The following is a 15,452-nucleotide window of genomic DNA, read 5'->3' on the forward strand; positions in this document are numbered from 1 at the left end:
ATGAAGAGGTTAACTAGAGCTTTCTTGCTCTAGTTAATGCCATTAACATCACCTGGAAAGCAGGTGGTAGGCTGAGGGGAAATTAAAGCAAGGAGCACAGGGCAGTCAAACAGAGAAGGCCCTGGACTGAGGGGAAAAGACTGGCAAGAACCAAGGATAAAGGTATTGAGAGAAACAGCAGGAGAGCATTACTCCTATGGTGGGCCCTAGGAAGAGGAGGCAAGAAGTGAGGGGAGCAGCCGTGCAAGTCAGCATCCTGAGAATAGGATGGATGACCAAAAGGAATAGGAAGAGAGACTGAAATCTCAAGCCCTGCAAGTGTGGGAGTGGTTTGGATGGTGGTGTAAGCACTGATAAAAAAGACATAAGTGTTAGTGCCAAGTACACCACTACAGAAGTACTTAAGTCCAAGTATGCTGTGGAAATAGTACGTATGTATTTACAAGTTAAAGTATAGGTCTAAGCGTGAGTACTTTCAACTCCTGTATTCCCTGCAATCGTCAATATGTGGACAACTAGCTAAGTTATATAAGCACATAGTGGAAGAGAAAGAAAAAGAGGAACAATGAAACTTTATTCATATGCAGAAGTAAACCTGGAATAACAATGAAAAAAATCTCTCAATTGTAAATACATTTATAAATTTCCTTTCCATTTTATATATGTAATGATATTATGTACAGATAGCATCATTCCATAAAATGGATATTTCAGTAACAGCAACCATATCATTCTGAAGATGATTCTTTTCCGGGAGTCTCCCTGCTGCTGGTGGACTAGGAAGCGAATCTCCCCACTGCTGGTTGCAGTGACCAATCAGAAGTGAAGGGGGCAGAGCCTGCAACAGCAGGGCCAACAGAAAAAAGCCCTGGCAGGTGGAACTCAGGGCCTAGACAAGCCAGGAGAACGTGTTTTGGGGGTCAACCAGTATCTGGGACAAGGGGGAGGCATATGATTGTTCCCAAAAAATATTTTGAAAAGTACTTACAGATTTAAAAAAAGTTACTTAAAACTAGGATTATCAATTAATTGCTGTTAATGCATGCGATTAATGCAAAACAAATTAACTAGATTAACTAGAAAAACAAAATTTGCTATTTTTCACAATTTTAATTGCACTGTTAATAATAAATATCAATTCAACTTTATTATAAATATTTTTGGATGTTTTTCTACATTTTCAAATATTGATTTCAATTATAACACAGAATACAAAGTGTACAGTGCTCACTTAATGTTGTTTTTGTTACAAATATTTGCCCTGTAAAAAAGATAAATAGTATTTTTCAATTCACCTCATACAAATCCACTCAGTCCTACTTCTTGTTCAGCTAATCGCTAAGACAAACAAGTTTGTTTACATTTCTGGGAGATAATGCTGCCTGCTTCTTATTTACAATGTCACCTGAAAGTGAGAACAGGCGTTCACATGGCACTGTTGTAGCCGGCGTTGCAAGGTATTTATGTGCCAGATATGGTAAACATTTGTATGGCCCTTCATGCTTTGGCTTGTAGGTGCTAAAATTTTAATTGTTTTATTTTTGAGTGCAGTTATGTAAAAATAATAATTCTACATCTGTATGTTGCACTTTCACAATAAAGAGATTGCACTTAAGTATGTGTATGGGGGACTGTCCAGATATTAGGGCGGGGTGGCCAACCTGTGGCTCCAGAGCCACATGCGGCTCTTCAGAAGTTAACATGCGGCTCCTTGTATAGGCACCGACTCCGGGGCTGGAGCTATAGGTGCCAACTTTCCAATGTGCTGGGGGGTGCTCATTGCTCAACCCCTGGCTCTGCCACAGGCCCTGTCCCCTCCCCTGAGCCTCCTGCATGCCACGAAACAGCTGACCGAGAGGTGCGGGGAGGGAGGGGGAGGCGCTGATCGGCAGGACTGCTGGTGGGTGGGAGGTTCTGGGAGCAGGGCAGCGGGGTGGGGGTGCTGATGGGGGGCTGCTGACATATTACATATAACACCATTCTGGCCACTATGGATGTAGAAGCCCTCTACACCAACATTCCACACAAAGATGGACTACAAACCGTCAAGAACACTATCCCCGATAATGTCATGGCTAACCTGGTGGTTGAACTTTGTGACTTTGTCCTTACCCATAACTATTTTACATTTGGGGACAATGTATACCTTCAAATCAGCGGCACTGCTATGGGTACCCGCATGACCCCACAGCATGCCAACATTTTTATGGCTGACTTAGAACAACGCTTCCTCAGCTCTTGTCCCCTAACGCCCCTACTCTACTTGCGCTATATTGATGACATCTTCATCATCTGGACCCATGGAAAAGAAGCCCTTGAGGAATTCCACCATGATTTCAACAATTTCCATCCCACCATCAACCTCAGCCTGGTCCAGTCCACACAAGAGATCCACTTCCTGGACACTACAGTGCTAATAAACGATGGTCACATAAACACCACCCTATACCGGAAACCTACTGACTGCTATTCCTACCTACATGCCTCTAGCTTTCACCCTGACCCACACCACATGATCCATTGTCTACAGCGAAGCTCTACGATATAACCACATTTGCTCCAACCCCTCAGACAAACTCCTACAAGATCTCTATCAAGCATTCTTACAACTACAATACCCACCTGCGGAAGTGAAGAAACAGATTGATAGAGCCAGAAGAGTTCCCAGAAGTCACCTACTACAGGACATGCCTAACAAAGAAAATAACAGAACTCCACTAGCTGTCAACTTCAGCCCCCAACTAAAAGCCCTCCAACGCATTATTAAAGATCTACAACCTATCCTGAAGGATGACCCAACACGCTCACAAATCTTGGGAGACAGGCCAGTCCTTGCCTACAGACAGCCCCCCAACCTGAAGCAAATACTCACCAGCAACCACATACCACACAACAGAACCACTAACCCAGGAACCTATCTTTGCAACAAAGCCGGTTGCCAACTGTGCCCACATATCTATTCAGGGGACACCATCACAGGGCCTAATAACATCAGCCGAACTATCAGAGGCTCGTTCACCTGCACATCCACCAATGTGATATATGCCATCATGTGCAAGCAATACCCCTCTGCCATGTACATTGGTCAAACTGGACAGTCTCTACGTAAAAGAATAAATGGACACAAATCAGATGTCAAGAATTATAACATTCATAAACCAATCGGAGAATACTTCACTCTTTCTGGTCATGTGATTACAGACATGAAAGTTGCGATATTACAACAAAAAAACTTCAAATCCAGACTCCAGCGAGAGACTGTTGAATTGGAATTCATTTGCAAATTGGATACAATTAACTTAGGCTTGAATAGAGATGGGGAGTGGCTAAGTCATTATGTAAGGTAACCTATTTCCCCTTGTTTCCCCCCCCCCTCCCCTTCCTCAGACGCTCTTGTTAAACCCTGGATTTGTGCTGGAAATGGCCCACCTTGATTATCATACACATTGTAAGGAGAGTGATCACTTTAGATATTACCAGCAGGGAGTGGGGTGGGGGAGGTATTTTTTCATGCTTTGTGTGTATAAAAAGATCTTCTACACTTTCCACAGTATGCATCCGATGAAGTGAGCTGTAGCTCACGAAAGCTTATGCTCAAATAAATTGGTTAGTCTCTAAGGTGCCACAAGTACTCCTTTTCTTTTTGCGAATACAGACTAACATGGCTGTTACTCTGAAACCTGACATATTACTGTGGTTCTTTGGCAATGTACATTGGTAAATTCTGGTTCCTTCTCAGGGTCAGGTTGGCCAGCCCCGTATTAGGGGCTTTGTCTTATACAGGCAACTATACATTCCCTTCCCCCCTCCAATAAAATGACCTGATTTTTCATATTTGCTATCTAGTCACCCTATCTGAGGGAGCTCTCGCTGAGACATTGGAGGCTAATGTAACCAGCAGGCTAATGCTACTAACCAATGCCTTTACCTTTGCCATCTATTCCCTCCCCTTTCCTCCCAGCTGTCATGTCCACAGCAATTTCTGTGGAAATCTCACTGTCATTATACAGAATACGATATTGGAAACAAAACTGAAGTGCCTCCTTGCTGTGTTGCCTCCACAGATGGATATATACACCCTGGTCGTACAGCACAGTATGGTACCTGTCTCTCTTCTGTCAAGAACAACACATTTCGGCTCATGTGCCATTTTCACAGCATGGACTAGCTCTAGAATTAAGTGAGGGTAGAAATGAAAACTTTCTGCTTCAAACCCACAGGCCTGTATCACTGTAACTAAAGGAGAATCTTTGGAAGTGAGAATAGTATTAGGATTTAGCTACAGGGAGGCAGGGGAATCCACTGGAGCTCTTTTGCCTTCGAACCCTTCAGCTCCTAATATTATATCAACTTGGTAGGTCGACGTGCAGAATCACAGCAGGTAACCGGGCAGGGGCCGAGAGCTCTGTAGCTTCAACTAAGCCCACAGACACCCGGTCGTCCTCCAGCTGGGCTCTATCAGCATTCCCACTGCCATCAGGCAGGGGCGTGTGCATGTGCCAGGAAGAAGATGGTGTTCCCATACACCTTGGAGGCTGCCACTATAGCTGAGGGCCCCACCACCCTTGTCAACACCCGTGCATAGGTTTCAATGTGGTGTGAGGCAGCCGCCAGGCGGCGATGGATGCCGTGGCTACTGGTGACGGTGGGGATGGGACTCTGGCTGCCATTGATGTGAAAAGAGGAGGCAGCAGCAGCAGTAGCGGATGGAGGGGCCACAGCAGGTGGCGATGTGGCAGCAGATGGGGCCACGCCCACCTGGGCAAATACCACAGGGCTGAAGAGTGAGTGTTCCCAGAGGTGGTGGGGAGGGTGCCACAGTTGATGGAGGGTCACAGCTGCCAACATGGAAGGAGTCTTCTGGGCAGCAGCCCCAGCCTCCTCCTCCAGCTGCAAGGGGAAGCCCAGCCTGGTCACAGCGTCACGGGTGTGTTCTTTACAGTAAATAAATTTTCTATTATAGTGAAGTATCCAATATGGTTGAGGGGTACCTATAAACCCATTAAAGCTGTTTGTTAGCTGTTCTGTTCATTGTTAATAAATATTTCGTAATATTTAAAAAATCCCTGTACTTCTGTTCTCCATGATTCTCTGACATTTTTATGCAAATTGAAGGGCATTTCATAAGTCTGTTACACTGAATTGTTTGGCTAAGTGAACATTGTCCCCATGGTTAACTTTTGAGGCAGGGGATTGCAGAAAGGGGTAAGGATGGTCTCATGAGTAAAGCAGCTGAATATTATGTAGGGGAATTGGATGCGGTTCAGTTTCCTGTTGCAGTATTTAGATGCCAAATGGGCAGTTCGGCATCAAAGCCCAACATTTAAGTGGCACTGAGATCCTCAAAAACCCCCATTCAGTTACCACCTAACCTGGAGATGCCTAAATTCCTTAAGTGCCTACAGCCATGGCTACACTACAACCTTATGTTGCCTCAAGTTATGTTGACATACAGCTGCTGCAGTTATTACATCACTTGTGCACATGCCTACTTGACTCCTTTTGTTGGCGGTGTGTGTATTCACCAGGAGTGCTTATATTGCTGCAGAGTGCAATGCACCATAGGTAGGTATCCCACTGTGGATCTGCCACTGTCCAGTGCACTGTCTTTTGGGAAGTTTTGTCAATGCATGATGGGGCCAAAACAAGTAATGCAGGGATGACTGGGAGCATGGGGTCAACTTCCCAGTTTGCAACTGTCTCCATCCCATAATTTTCCTGCCTTTTTTTCAAATCCCACAAACTTGCCCTCCTCACTGTTCACCATCTCTGACAGAAACATGGGTCCTCCACAGCACTGCAGTATTGTCATGAGCATTGCAAACAACCAAGGTGCATGATCCCAGAGTATTTACAGAGCCCCAAGAAGAACTGAATGAGTGGGGAGCATGACGATTCTTTGGAGGACAGATTGCTGTGGGACATTGCAAGAAACAATTCAAGGTTCTTCCTGGTGCAGCAGCAGATGGTAGAGCACCACTTCTGGCCCTGAGAAACAAGCACTGACTGGTGAGATTACATCATAATGTAGGTTTGAGATGATGAGCAGTGGCTGCAGAATTTTTGGATGCAAAAGGCTACATTCCTGGATCTGCGCACCAAGCTTGTCCCAGCTGTCCAGCGCAGGGACACCAAAATAAGAGCTGCACTGACAATGGAGAAGCAAGTGGTGCTTGCACTGTGGAAACTTCCAATGCCTGATGGAGTCCTGTCTGACCGGTAGCAATCTGGAGTTGGGAAATCCACTGTGGGGGCCATTGTGATGCAAGTGTGCAAAGTAATCACCTCCTGCTATGCAGGACTGTGATTCTCAGAAATGTGCAGGACATTGTGGCTGGAATTGTAGCAATGGGGTTCCCAAATTGTGGTGAGTGATAAACAGCATGCATATGCCTTTGGCACCAGACCACCTTGCCAGCCCACTGAGTATATCAACGGAAAGGGCTACCATATTTATGCAAGCATTGGTGGATCACTGGGGACACTTCACCGACATCAGTGTGGGCTGGTCAGAGAAGGTGCATTACGCTTGCATCTTTAAAAACACAGTGCTGTTCAGAAAGCTACAAGCAGGGACTTTCTTTCCCGACTAGTAGATTACCATTGGAAATGTTGAAATGCCAATGGTTATTTTGGGCAACCTAGCCTACCCCTTGCTCCCCTGGCTCATGAAGCCATTCACCTCGACAGCACCAAGGAATGATTCAACTACCAGCTCAGCAAGTGCAGAATGACAGTTGAGTGTGCTTTTGGTTGTTTGAAGGGTTGCTGGCATTGTTTACTCACAAGATTAGACCTTGGTGAGAAAAATATCCCAATGTTTATAGCTGCCTGCTGTGTGCTGCATAATACCTGTGAAGCAAAGAGGAGAAGTTTCCAGTAGGCTGGAGGGCGAAGGTGGAGTGGCTGTCTGCTGAATTTAGTAGCCAGATACAAGGGCTACTAAAAGGGCTCAACATGGAGCTATGTGGCTCAGGGAGGCTTTGAAAGACCATTTTAACAGTGAGCCAAAGTAGTGTGTGGTGTTGTAGTGTGCTCTCCCTGGCTTTGCTCTTTTGTGGCCTAGGAGGAATTGTGTGGTGATTGCTGTACATGTAGGAATATAACATTGTCAACGTACCTATTCATTTTGTTTGTGAATGATTCTATGAGTTGTGTGACACTAACAGTAACAGGAAATTGGTTGCATTCAGAACTGCTGAACATTCTGCAGAAAATGTGAACGAATAAAGATGAAATATCTTCAAATAGTAGAATGGCTTTCACTGGTCAGTGTATGGGAAGCTGTGAATGTCTTTAATGACCCCCAGGTGGACTGGTATGGGTAGCGCAGTGACCCTAATGCCATGTGAATGTTGGCGGGGGCAGAGGGGTGGGCACAGGGAATGTCCCTATATTGAGTTCTCAGTGGGCTGCAGAGGAAGGTGAGCCTGGGATTGTTGAATCTGCAGGTCCACCAGAGTCTGCCGCATCTGTGTTCATAGAATCATAGAATATCAGGGTTGGAAGAGACCTCAGGAGGTCACCTAGTCCAACCCCCTGCTCAAAGCAGGATCAATCCCCAATTAAATCATCCCATGTGTTTGCTGTCTGAGAAGCCCCATTATGTCCTGGTTCATCTTCCTCTCCTTTTCCTGCTGGGACTTGTAGGCCTTACTCTTCTCCACTCTTTCCTTCTCCAGGCTGTCTGCAATGTTAATCTTCCAGGCCCTGTGCTCACGGTTGGATGCAGTGTTGGCATGCAGAATTTCATTGAACCTGTCATCCCAAGTCCTCTTCTTTCTCCTCCTTACCTGGCTCAGGCGTTCCACGGGTGTGGAGGGGGAGACCCTGAAGGTGGCAGTGTCAGCAGATGAAGATAAAACGTGCAGAGGTACCATTGTCAGCATATTCAGTGGAACTTCAGGTGCTGGACTCCCTCCCCTTGCTCCACTAAAGTTGTAAGTACTACATTCTCCCTTCTGCTTGGGATTGCTTGTGCATGGTACCAGGCGTGGTTAGTGTGACCTACCTGGGGTTGGGGAAATGAGGAGGGAATAGCTCGGTTGCATGATTCTAGTAGTATAGGGCAATGGCACTGAATACTGGCATCATTTTCCATAGGCAGTGGTGATTTTAGCTGGTATCTCACTCCTGAGGGTAACAAAGGCAGAGAGTGCACAGCTGCAGCTGGCATCCCGAAGCTGCCCGGCCCACATGCTGCTATCTTGTGTACAGCAATGGTGCCTGCTGAAGTTAGTGCTGAGTGGTGTAGGAAAGTGTCCTAGTGTGGAGGAAGAAATAAGGCAGCCCTGCCAAAAACCCTTTGGCAGAGGATTGCAGAGTACCTCCATGAAAGTTTCATTGAGAACTCTATGGAGGATTCAAAGGATGTCCCTATGTACATAATCAAATTGCTTTGTATGCCCTCCTCCTCCCCCACTCCCATCCTTAGAGGGGAATGAAAAGCAGATCGCAACTCTACCTCTCTTGGTTGCACCATTACCTCTTCTAGCATGAGAAAATTAATGCAAAGCCAAAAGATGTGTCCTGCTGCTTGGGGGGTGCCATCCCTGTAATTGAAAATATATCTACACTCTTCCCTGAGGCTCTTTCACCTGTATTGGGCTCGCTGTGCTTGACTGGTGGGACTGACTGGACTGTAGTGGAGTCAAAAACAGGTCCTGGCTCATTGAGCAGCTGGGTCCCCCGCTCACCTGTCCATCATACTCTTCCTCCTCCACTACCTCCTTCTCCTTGCTGTTCCTGGCAGGGGCCTGGGACTTGGGCTCCTTGGCGGTAGCTGTGGTGCTGTGGGGGATGATGGTGAGATCTCCACTGAGTAGATCTTTATAACAGTGGCAGGTCTGTGGCTTCGCACCAGGTCAATTGTTGGCCTCCCTGACCTTCTGGTATGCCTGATGCAGCCCCTTGGCTTTCACACAGCACTGCTGCTGGTTCCTGTCAGAGCCCTCCGCCTGCATCCCCCATGCGATCTGCTTGTAGATGTTGACGTTTCTACGGTTGGCTTGGAGCTGTGCCTGCACAGCCTCTTCTCCCCACAGGCCCGGGAGATCCAATATCTGCTGTCTACTCCAGGCAGGAGCATGTCTGGAGCATGTCGCCGGCGTGGTCAGCTGGGCAGTTGCACTCTACAATGGAGAGCTGTTAGGTGTACTCACCACGCTGAGCAATCAGGAAAAATAATGTCAAAAACTAGCACTGCTTTAAATATGAGGGGCAGGTGGGTTCACAATGGAGCCTAGAGCAGTCCATGTGAAGTATTGTGGGACAGCTGCTGGAGGACAGTTAGTGTCGATATAACCAACACAGTGCCTTGACTCACACAGGATCAGCCTAAATACATCCACCATGGCTCTATGTCACTTGAGGAGATGGTGTTACTATGCCAGTGCAAGAGGTGCTTACAGCAGTTGGAGACCAATTTTAAGTGTAGACACCTGTACAACTAGGTTGACGTGACCTAACTTTGTAGTGTAGACCAGGCCTAAGTCTCTGGCAGTAAAGTCCCCATGGATGTCTAAGGGTATATCTACACTACGGAATAAGGTTGAATTTATAGAAGTCGGTTTTTTAGAAATCGGTTTTATATATTCGAGTGTGTGTGTCCCCACAGAAAATGCTCTAAGTGCATTAAGTGCATTAACTCGGCGGAGTGCTTCCACAGTACCGAGGCTAGAGTCGACTTCCGGAGCGTTGCACTTTGGATAGCTATCCCACAGTTCCCGCAGTCTCCGCTGCCCATTGGAATTCTGTGTTGAGATCCCAATGCCTGATGGGGCTAAAACATTGTCGCGGGTGGTTCTGGGTACATATCGTCAGGCCCCCGTTCCCTCCCTCCCTCCGTGAAAGCAAGGGCAGACAATCGTTTCGCGCCTTTTTTCCTGAGTTACCTGTGCAGACACCATACCACGGCAAGCATGGAGCCCGCTCAGGTAACCGTCACCCTATGTCTCCTGGGTGCTGGCAGACGCGGTACGGCTTTGCTACACAGTAGCAGCAACCCCTTGCCTTGTGGAAGCAGACGGTACAGTACGACTGGTAGCCGTCATCGTCATGTCCGAGGTGCTCCTGGCCACGTCGGCTGGGAGCGCCTGGACAGACATGGGCGCAGGGACTTAATTTAGAGTGACTTGACCAGGTCATTCTCTTTAGTCCTGCAGTCAGTCCTCTTGAACCGTCTTTTGGTGAGCAGGCAGGCGATACGGATTGCTAGCAGTTGTACTGTACCATCTTCTGCCGGGCAGGCAAGAGATGAGGATGGCTAGCAGTCGTACTGTACCATCTTCTGCCGAGCAGCCATGAGATGTGGATGGCATGTAGTCCTTCTGCACCGTCTGCTGCCAGCCAAAGATGTAAAAGATAGATGGAGTGGATCAAAACAAGAAATAGACCAGATTTGTTTTGTACTCATTTGCTTCCCCCCCTCCCCCGTCTAGGGGACTCATTCTTCTAGGTCACACTGCAGTCACTCACAGAGAAGGTGCAGCAAGGTAAATCTAGCCATGTATCAATCAGAGGCCAGGCTAACCTTCTTGTTCCAATAAGAACAATAACTTAGGTGCACCATTTCTTATTGGAACCCTCCGTGAAGTCCTGCCTGAAATACTCCCTGATGTAAAGACACCCCCTTTGTTGATTTTAGCTCCCTGAAGCCAACCCTGTAAGCCGTGTCCTCAGTTGCCCCTTCCTCCGTCAGAGCAACGGCAAACAATCGTTCCGCGCCTTTTTTCTGTGCGGACGCCATACCAAGGCAAGCACGGAGGCCGCTCAGCTCACTTTGGCAATTAGGAGCACATTAAACACCACACGCATTATCCAACAGTATATGCAGCACCAGAACCTGGCAAAGCGATACCGGGCGAGGAGGCGACGTCAGCGCGGTCACGTGAGTGATCAGGACATGGACATAGATTTCTCTGAAAGCATGGGCCCTGCCAATGCATGCATCATGGTGCTAATGGGGCAGGTTCATGCTGTGGAACACCGATTCTGGGCTCGGGAAACAAGCACAGACTGGTGGGTCCGCATAGTGTTGCAGGTCTGGGATGATTCCCAGTGGCTGCGAAACTTTCGCATGCGTTGGGGCACTTTCATGGAACTTTGTGACTTGCTTTCCCCTGCCCTGAGGCGCATGAATACCAAGATGAGAGCAGCCCTCACAGTTGAGAAGCGAGTGGCCATAGCCCTGTGGAAGCTTGCAACGCCAGACAGCTACCGGTCAGTTGGGAATCAATTTGGAGTGGGCAAATCTACTGTGGGGACTGCTGTGATGCAAGTAGCCCACGCAATCAAAGATCTGCTGATATCAAGGGTAGTGACCCTGGGAAATGTGCAGGTCATAGTGGATGGCTTTGCTGCAATGGGATTCCCTAACTGTGGTGGGGCCATAGACGGAACCCATATCCCTATCTTGGCACCGGAGCACCAAGCTGCCGAGTACATAAACCGCAAGGGGTACTTTTCTATAGTGTTGCAAGCTCTGGTGGATCACAAGGGACGTTTCACCAACATCAACGTGGGATGGCCGGGAAAGGTACATGACGCTTGCATCTTCAGGAACTCTGGTCTGTTTCAAAAGCTGCAGGAAGGGACTTTATTCCCAGACCAGAAAATAACTGTTGGGGATGTTGAAATGCCTATATGTATCCTTGGGGACCCAGCCTACCCCTTAATGCCATGGTTCATGAAGCCATACACAGGCAGCCTGGACAGTAGTCAGGAGCTGTTCAACTACAGGCTGAGCAAGTGCAGAATGGTGGTAGAATGTGCATTTGGACGTTTAAAGGCGTGTTGGCGCAGTTTACTGACTCGCTTAGACCTCAGCGAAACCAATATTCCCACTGTTATTACTGCTTGCTGTGCGCTCCACAATATCTGTGAGAGTAAGGGGAAGACGTTTATGGCGGGGTGGGAGGTTGAGGCAAATCGCCTGGCTGCTGGTTACGCGCAGCCAGACACCAGGGCGGTTAGAAGAGCACAGGAGGGCGCGGTACACATCAGAGAAGCTTTGAAAACCAGTTTCATGACTGGCCATGCTACGGTGTGAAAGTTCTGTTTGTTTCTCCTTGATGAAACCCCCCGCCCCTTGGTTCACTCTACTTCCCTGTAAGCTAACCACCTGCCCCTCCTCCCTTCAATCACCGCTTGCAGAGGCAATAAAGTCATTGTTGCTTCACATTCATGCATTCTTTATTCATTCATCACACAAATAGGGGGAGGACTACCAAGGTAGCCCAGGAGGGGTGGTGGAGGAGGGAAGGAAAATGTCACACAGCACTTTAAGCACAGCACTTTAAAAGTTTACAACTTGAAAATTTATTAAATGCTAGCCTTCTTTTTTTTGGGCAATCCTCTGTGGTGGAGTGGCTGGTTGGCTGGAGGCCCCCCCACCGCGTTCTTGGGCGTCTGGGTGTGGAGGCTATGGAACTTGGGGAGGAGGGCGGTTGGTTACAGAGGGGCTGCAGTGGCAGTCTGTTCTCCAGCTGCCTTTGCTGCAGCTCAACCATACACTGGAGCATACTGGTTTGGTCCTCCAGCAGCCTCAGCATTGAATCCTGCCTCCTCTCATCACGCTGCCGCCACATTTGAGCTTCAGCCCTCTCTTCAGCCCGCCACTTACTCTCTTCAGCCCGCCACTTACTCTCTTCAGCCCACCACCTCTCCTCCCGGTCATTTTGTGCTTTCCTGCACTCTGACATTATTTGCCTCCACGCATTCGTCTGTGCTCTGTCAGTGTGGGAGGACAGCATGAGCTCGGAGAACATTTCATCGCGAGTGCGTTTTTTTTTCTTTCTAAGCTTCACTAGCCTCTGGGAAGGAGAAGATCCTGTGATCATTGAAACACATGCAGCTGGTGGAGAAAAAAAAAGGGACAGCGGTATTTAAAAAGACACATTTTATAAAACAGTGGCTACACTCTTTCAGGGTAATCCTTGCTGTTAACATTACATACATAGCACATGTGCTTTCGTTACAAGGTCGCATTTTGCCTCCCCCCACCGCGTGGCTACCCCCTCAACCTTCCCCCCTCCCTGTGGCTAACAGCGGGGAACATTTCTGTTTAGCCACAGGCAAACAGCCCAGCAGGAATGGGCTCCTCTGAGTGTCCCCTGAAGAAAAGCACTCTATTTCAACCAGGTGACCATGAATTATATCTCACTCTCCTGAGGATAACACAGAGAGATAAAGAACGGATGTTGTTTGAATGCCAGCAAACATACACTGCAATGCTTTGTTCTACAATGATTTCCGAGTATGTGTTACTGGCCTGGAGTGGTAAAGTGTCCTACCATGAAGGAGGCAATAAGACTGCTCTCCCCAGAAACCTTTTGCAAAGGCTTTAGGACTACATCTAGGAGAACCGTGAATGCCAGGGCAAAGTAATCCTTTCAAATGCTTGCTTTTAAACCATGTATAGTATTTTAAAAGGTACACTCACCAGAGGTCCCTTCTCCGCCTGCTGGGTCCAGGAGGCAGCCTTGGGTGGGTTCGGGGGGTACTGGCTCCAGGTCCAGGGTGAGAAACAGTTCCTGGCTGTCGGGAAAACCGGTTTCTCCGCTTGCTTGCTGTGAGCTATCTACAACCTCCTCCTCCTCATCATCTTCTTCGTCCCCAAAACCTGCTTCCGTATTGCCTCCATCTCCATTGAAGGTGTCAAACAACACGGCTGGGGTAGTGGTGGCTGAACCCCCTAAAATGGCATGCAGCTCATCATAGAAGCGGCATGTTTGGGGCTCTGACCCGGAGCGGCCGTTCGCCTCTCTGGTTTTCTAGTAGGCTTGCCTCAGCTCCTTCAGTTTCACGTGGCATTGCTTCGGGTCCCTGTTATGGCCTCTGTCCTTCATGCCCTGGGAGATTTTGACAAAGGTTTTGGCATTTCGAAAACTGGAACGGAGTTCTGATAGCACGGATTCCTCTCCCCAAACAGCGATCAGATCCCGTACCTCCCGTTCGGTCCATGCTGGAGCTCTTTTGCGATTCTGGGACTCCATCATGGTCACCTCTGCTGATGAGCTCTGCATGGTCACCTGCAGCTTGCCACGCTGGCCAAACAGGAAATGAGATTCAAAAGTTCGCGGTTCTTTTCCTGTCTACCTGGCCAGTGCATCTGAGTTGAGAGTGCTGTCCAGAGCGGTCACAATGGAGCACTCTGGGATAGCTCCTGGAGGCCAATACCATCGAATTGTGTCCACAGTACCCCAAATTCGAGCCAGCAAGGTCGATTTAAGCGCTAATCCACTTGTCAGGGGTGGAGTAAGGAAATTGATTTTAAGAGCCCTTTAAGTCGAAATAAAGGGCTTCATTGTGTGGACGGGTGCAGGTTTATATCGATTTAACGCTGCTAAATTCGACCTAAAGTCCTAGTGTAGACCAGGGCTTAGTTTCTGCTGGTGGGCATGCACAAAACTGCTTTAGTTCAAACACTGCCACCAAGGTTTCTCAAATTAGATATGACCCTGCTTATCTCACCTGTGGGGCACAAATCAGCACTAGGAGGGGGTGACCTGATTGGGAGTGGGGGTGGGGGTGGGTTTTTTTCCAGACTACCCAATAACCCATTGGTTTGCACACTCATTTGGAAGGTAGAAAATCCGCATTTTCCCTGCTTTGGAGCAGGGATTTGAATCCAGGTCTCCCACCTTCCAGGTGAGTGCCTGAACTCTCAGGCTACCGGGTATTTGGTGATTCCCTTTCTTAGGCACCTGATTGTCCCCATGCAGTGCAGAGGGAGCCTGGGTGCCTAACTCAGGGCTGAGGATTCCACTGGGCAGCAAAGAATCTAAAAGTTAAGGGGCAGAATTAAGGTTGCACTGGTAACCTTAATTCTGGCATTTAGTAACTTCTGAATGCTTGACTTTGCAACCTTAACATTCTTTTGATGTATATTTTAATATAGTATGATTTAAATTAGCCTCTTCAGTTACAGGAACTGAGATGGAAAATATTAAGGGCTATAAAGCTTTATGCTTTAGAATATAAGATGCCCCCTACCCCCACGCTTTCCCTGCTCCTGGTTCAGTATTGCATAGACAGCTGCATTATTTTGTGTTTTCTTGAAATATGTTCCATTGGTCACAGCTGGAGACAGCATGGATAAAAATCAATGGTTAAAATAAATGAAAACTGGATAGTGTTATTTTTATAAGCTAATGGCTATTAGCCAGGATGGGTAAGGAATGGTGTCCCTAGCTTCTGTTTGTCAGAGGGTGGAGATGGATGGCAAGAGAGAGATCACTAGATTGTTACCTGTTAGGTTCACTCCCTCTGGGGCTCCTGGCATTGGCCACTGTTGGTAGACAGGATATGGGCTGGATGGACCTTTGGTCTGACCCAGTATGGCCATTCTTATGTTCTTAAATCAATGTTATTTAACTTAAATACATTTTTTAAAAATAAACCTGTGTAACATTACATTTGAAATTATGTTAAAGCCTAACTTTATTCTAAAT

General features: G+C 47.7%; 1 protein-coding gene across 4 annotated transcripts in view; it reads left to right on the forward strand.

Moving 5' to 3' along the window:
• ADI1 (acireductone dioxygenase 1) overlaps positions 1-15,452 on the forward strand; it is a 90,400-nt gene that overhangs the window by 10,250 nt on the left and 64,698 nt on the right. For all 4 annotated transcript variants that reach the window (XM_073336103.1, XM_073336102.1, XM_073336104.1 and 1 more), the window contains exon 5: positions 7,803-7,940. In XM_073336103.1, the coding sequence (XP_073192204.1) occupies positions 7,803-7,940 (138 nt within the window). The remainder of the gene's footprint in view (positions 1-7,802; positions 7,941-15,452) is intronic.

Source organism: Lepidochelys kempii, chromosome 3 (assembly GCF_965140265.1).
Source record: "Lepidochelys kempii isolate rLepKem1 chromosome 3, rLepKem1.hap2, whole genome shotgun sequence".
Classification (NCBI taxonomy): domain Eukaryota; kingdom Metazoa; phylum Chordata; order Testudines; family Cheloniidae; genus Lepidochelys; species Lepidochelys kempii.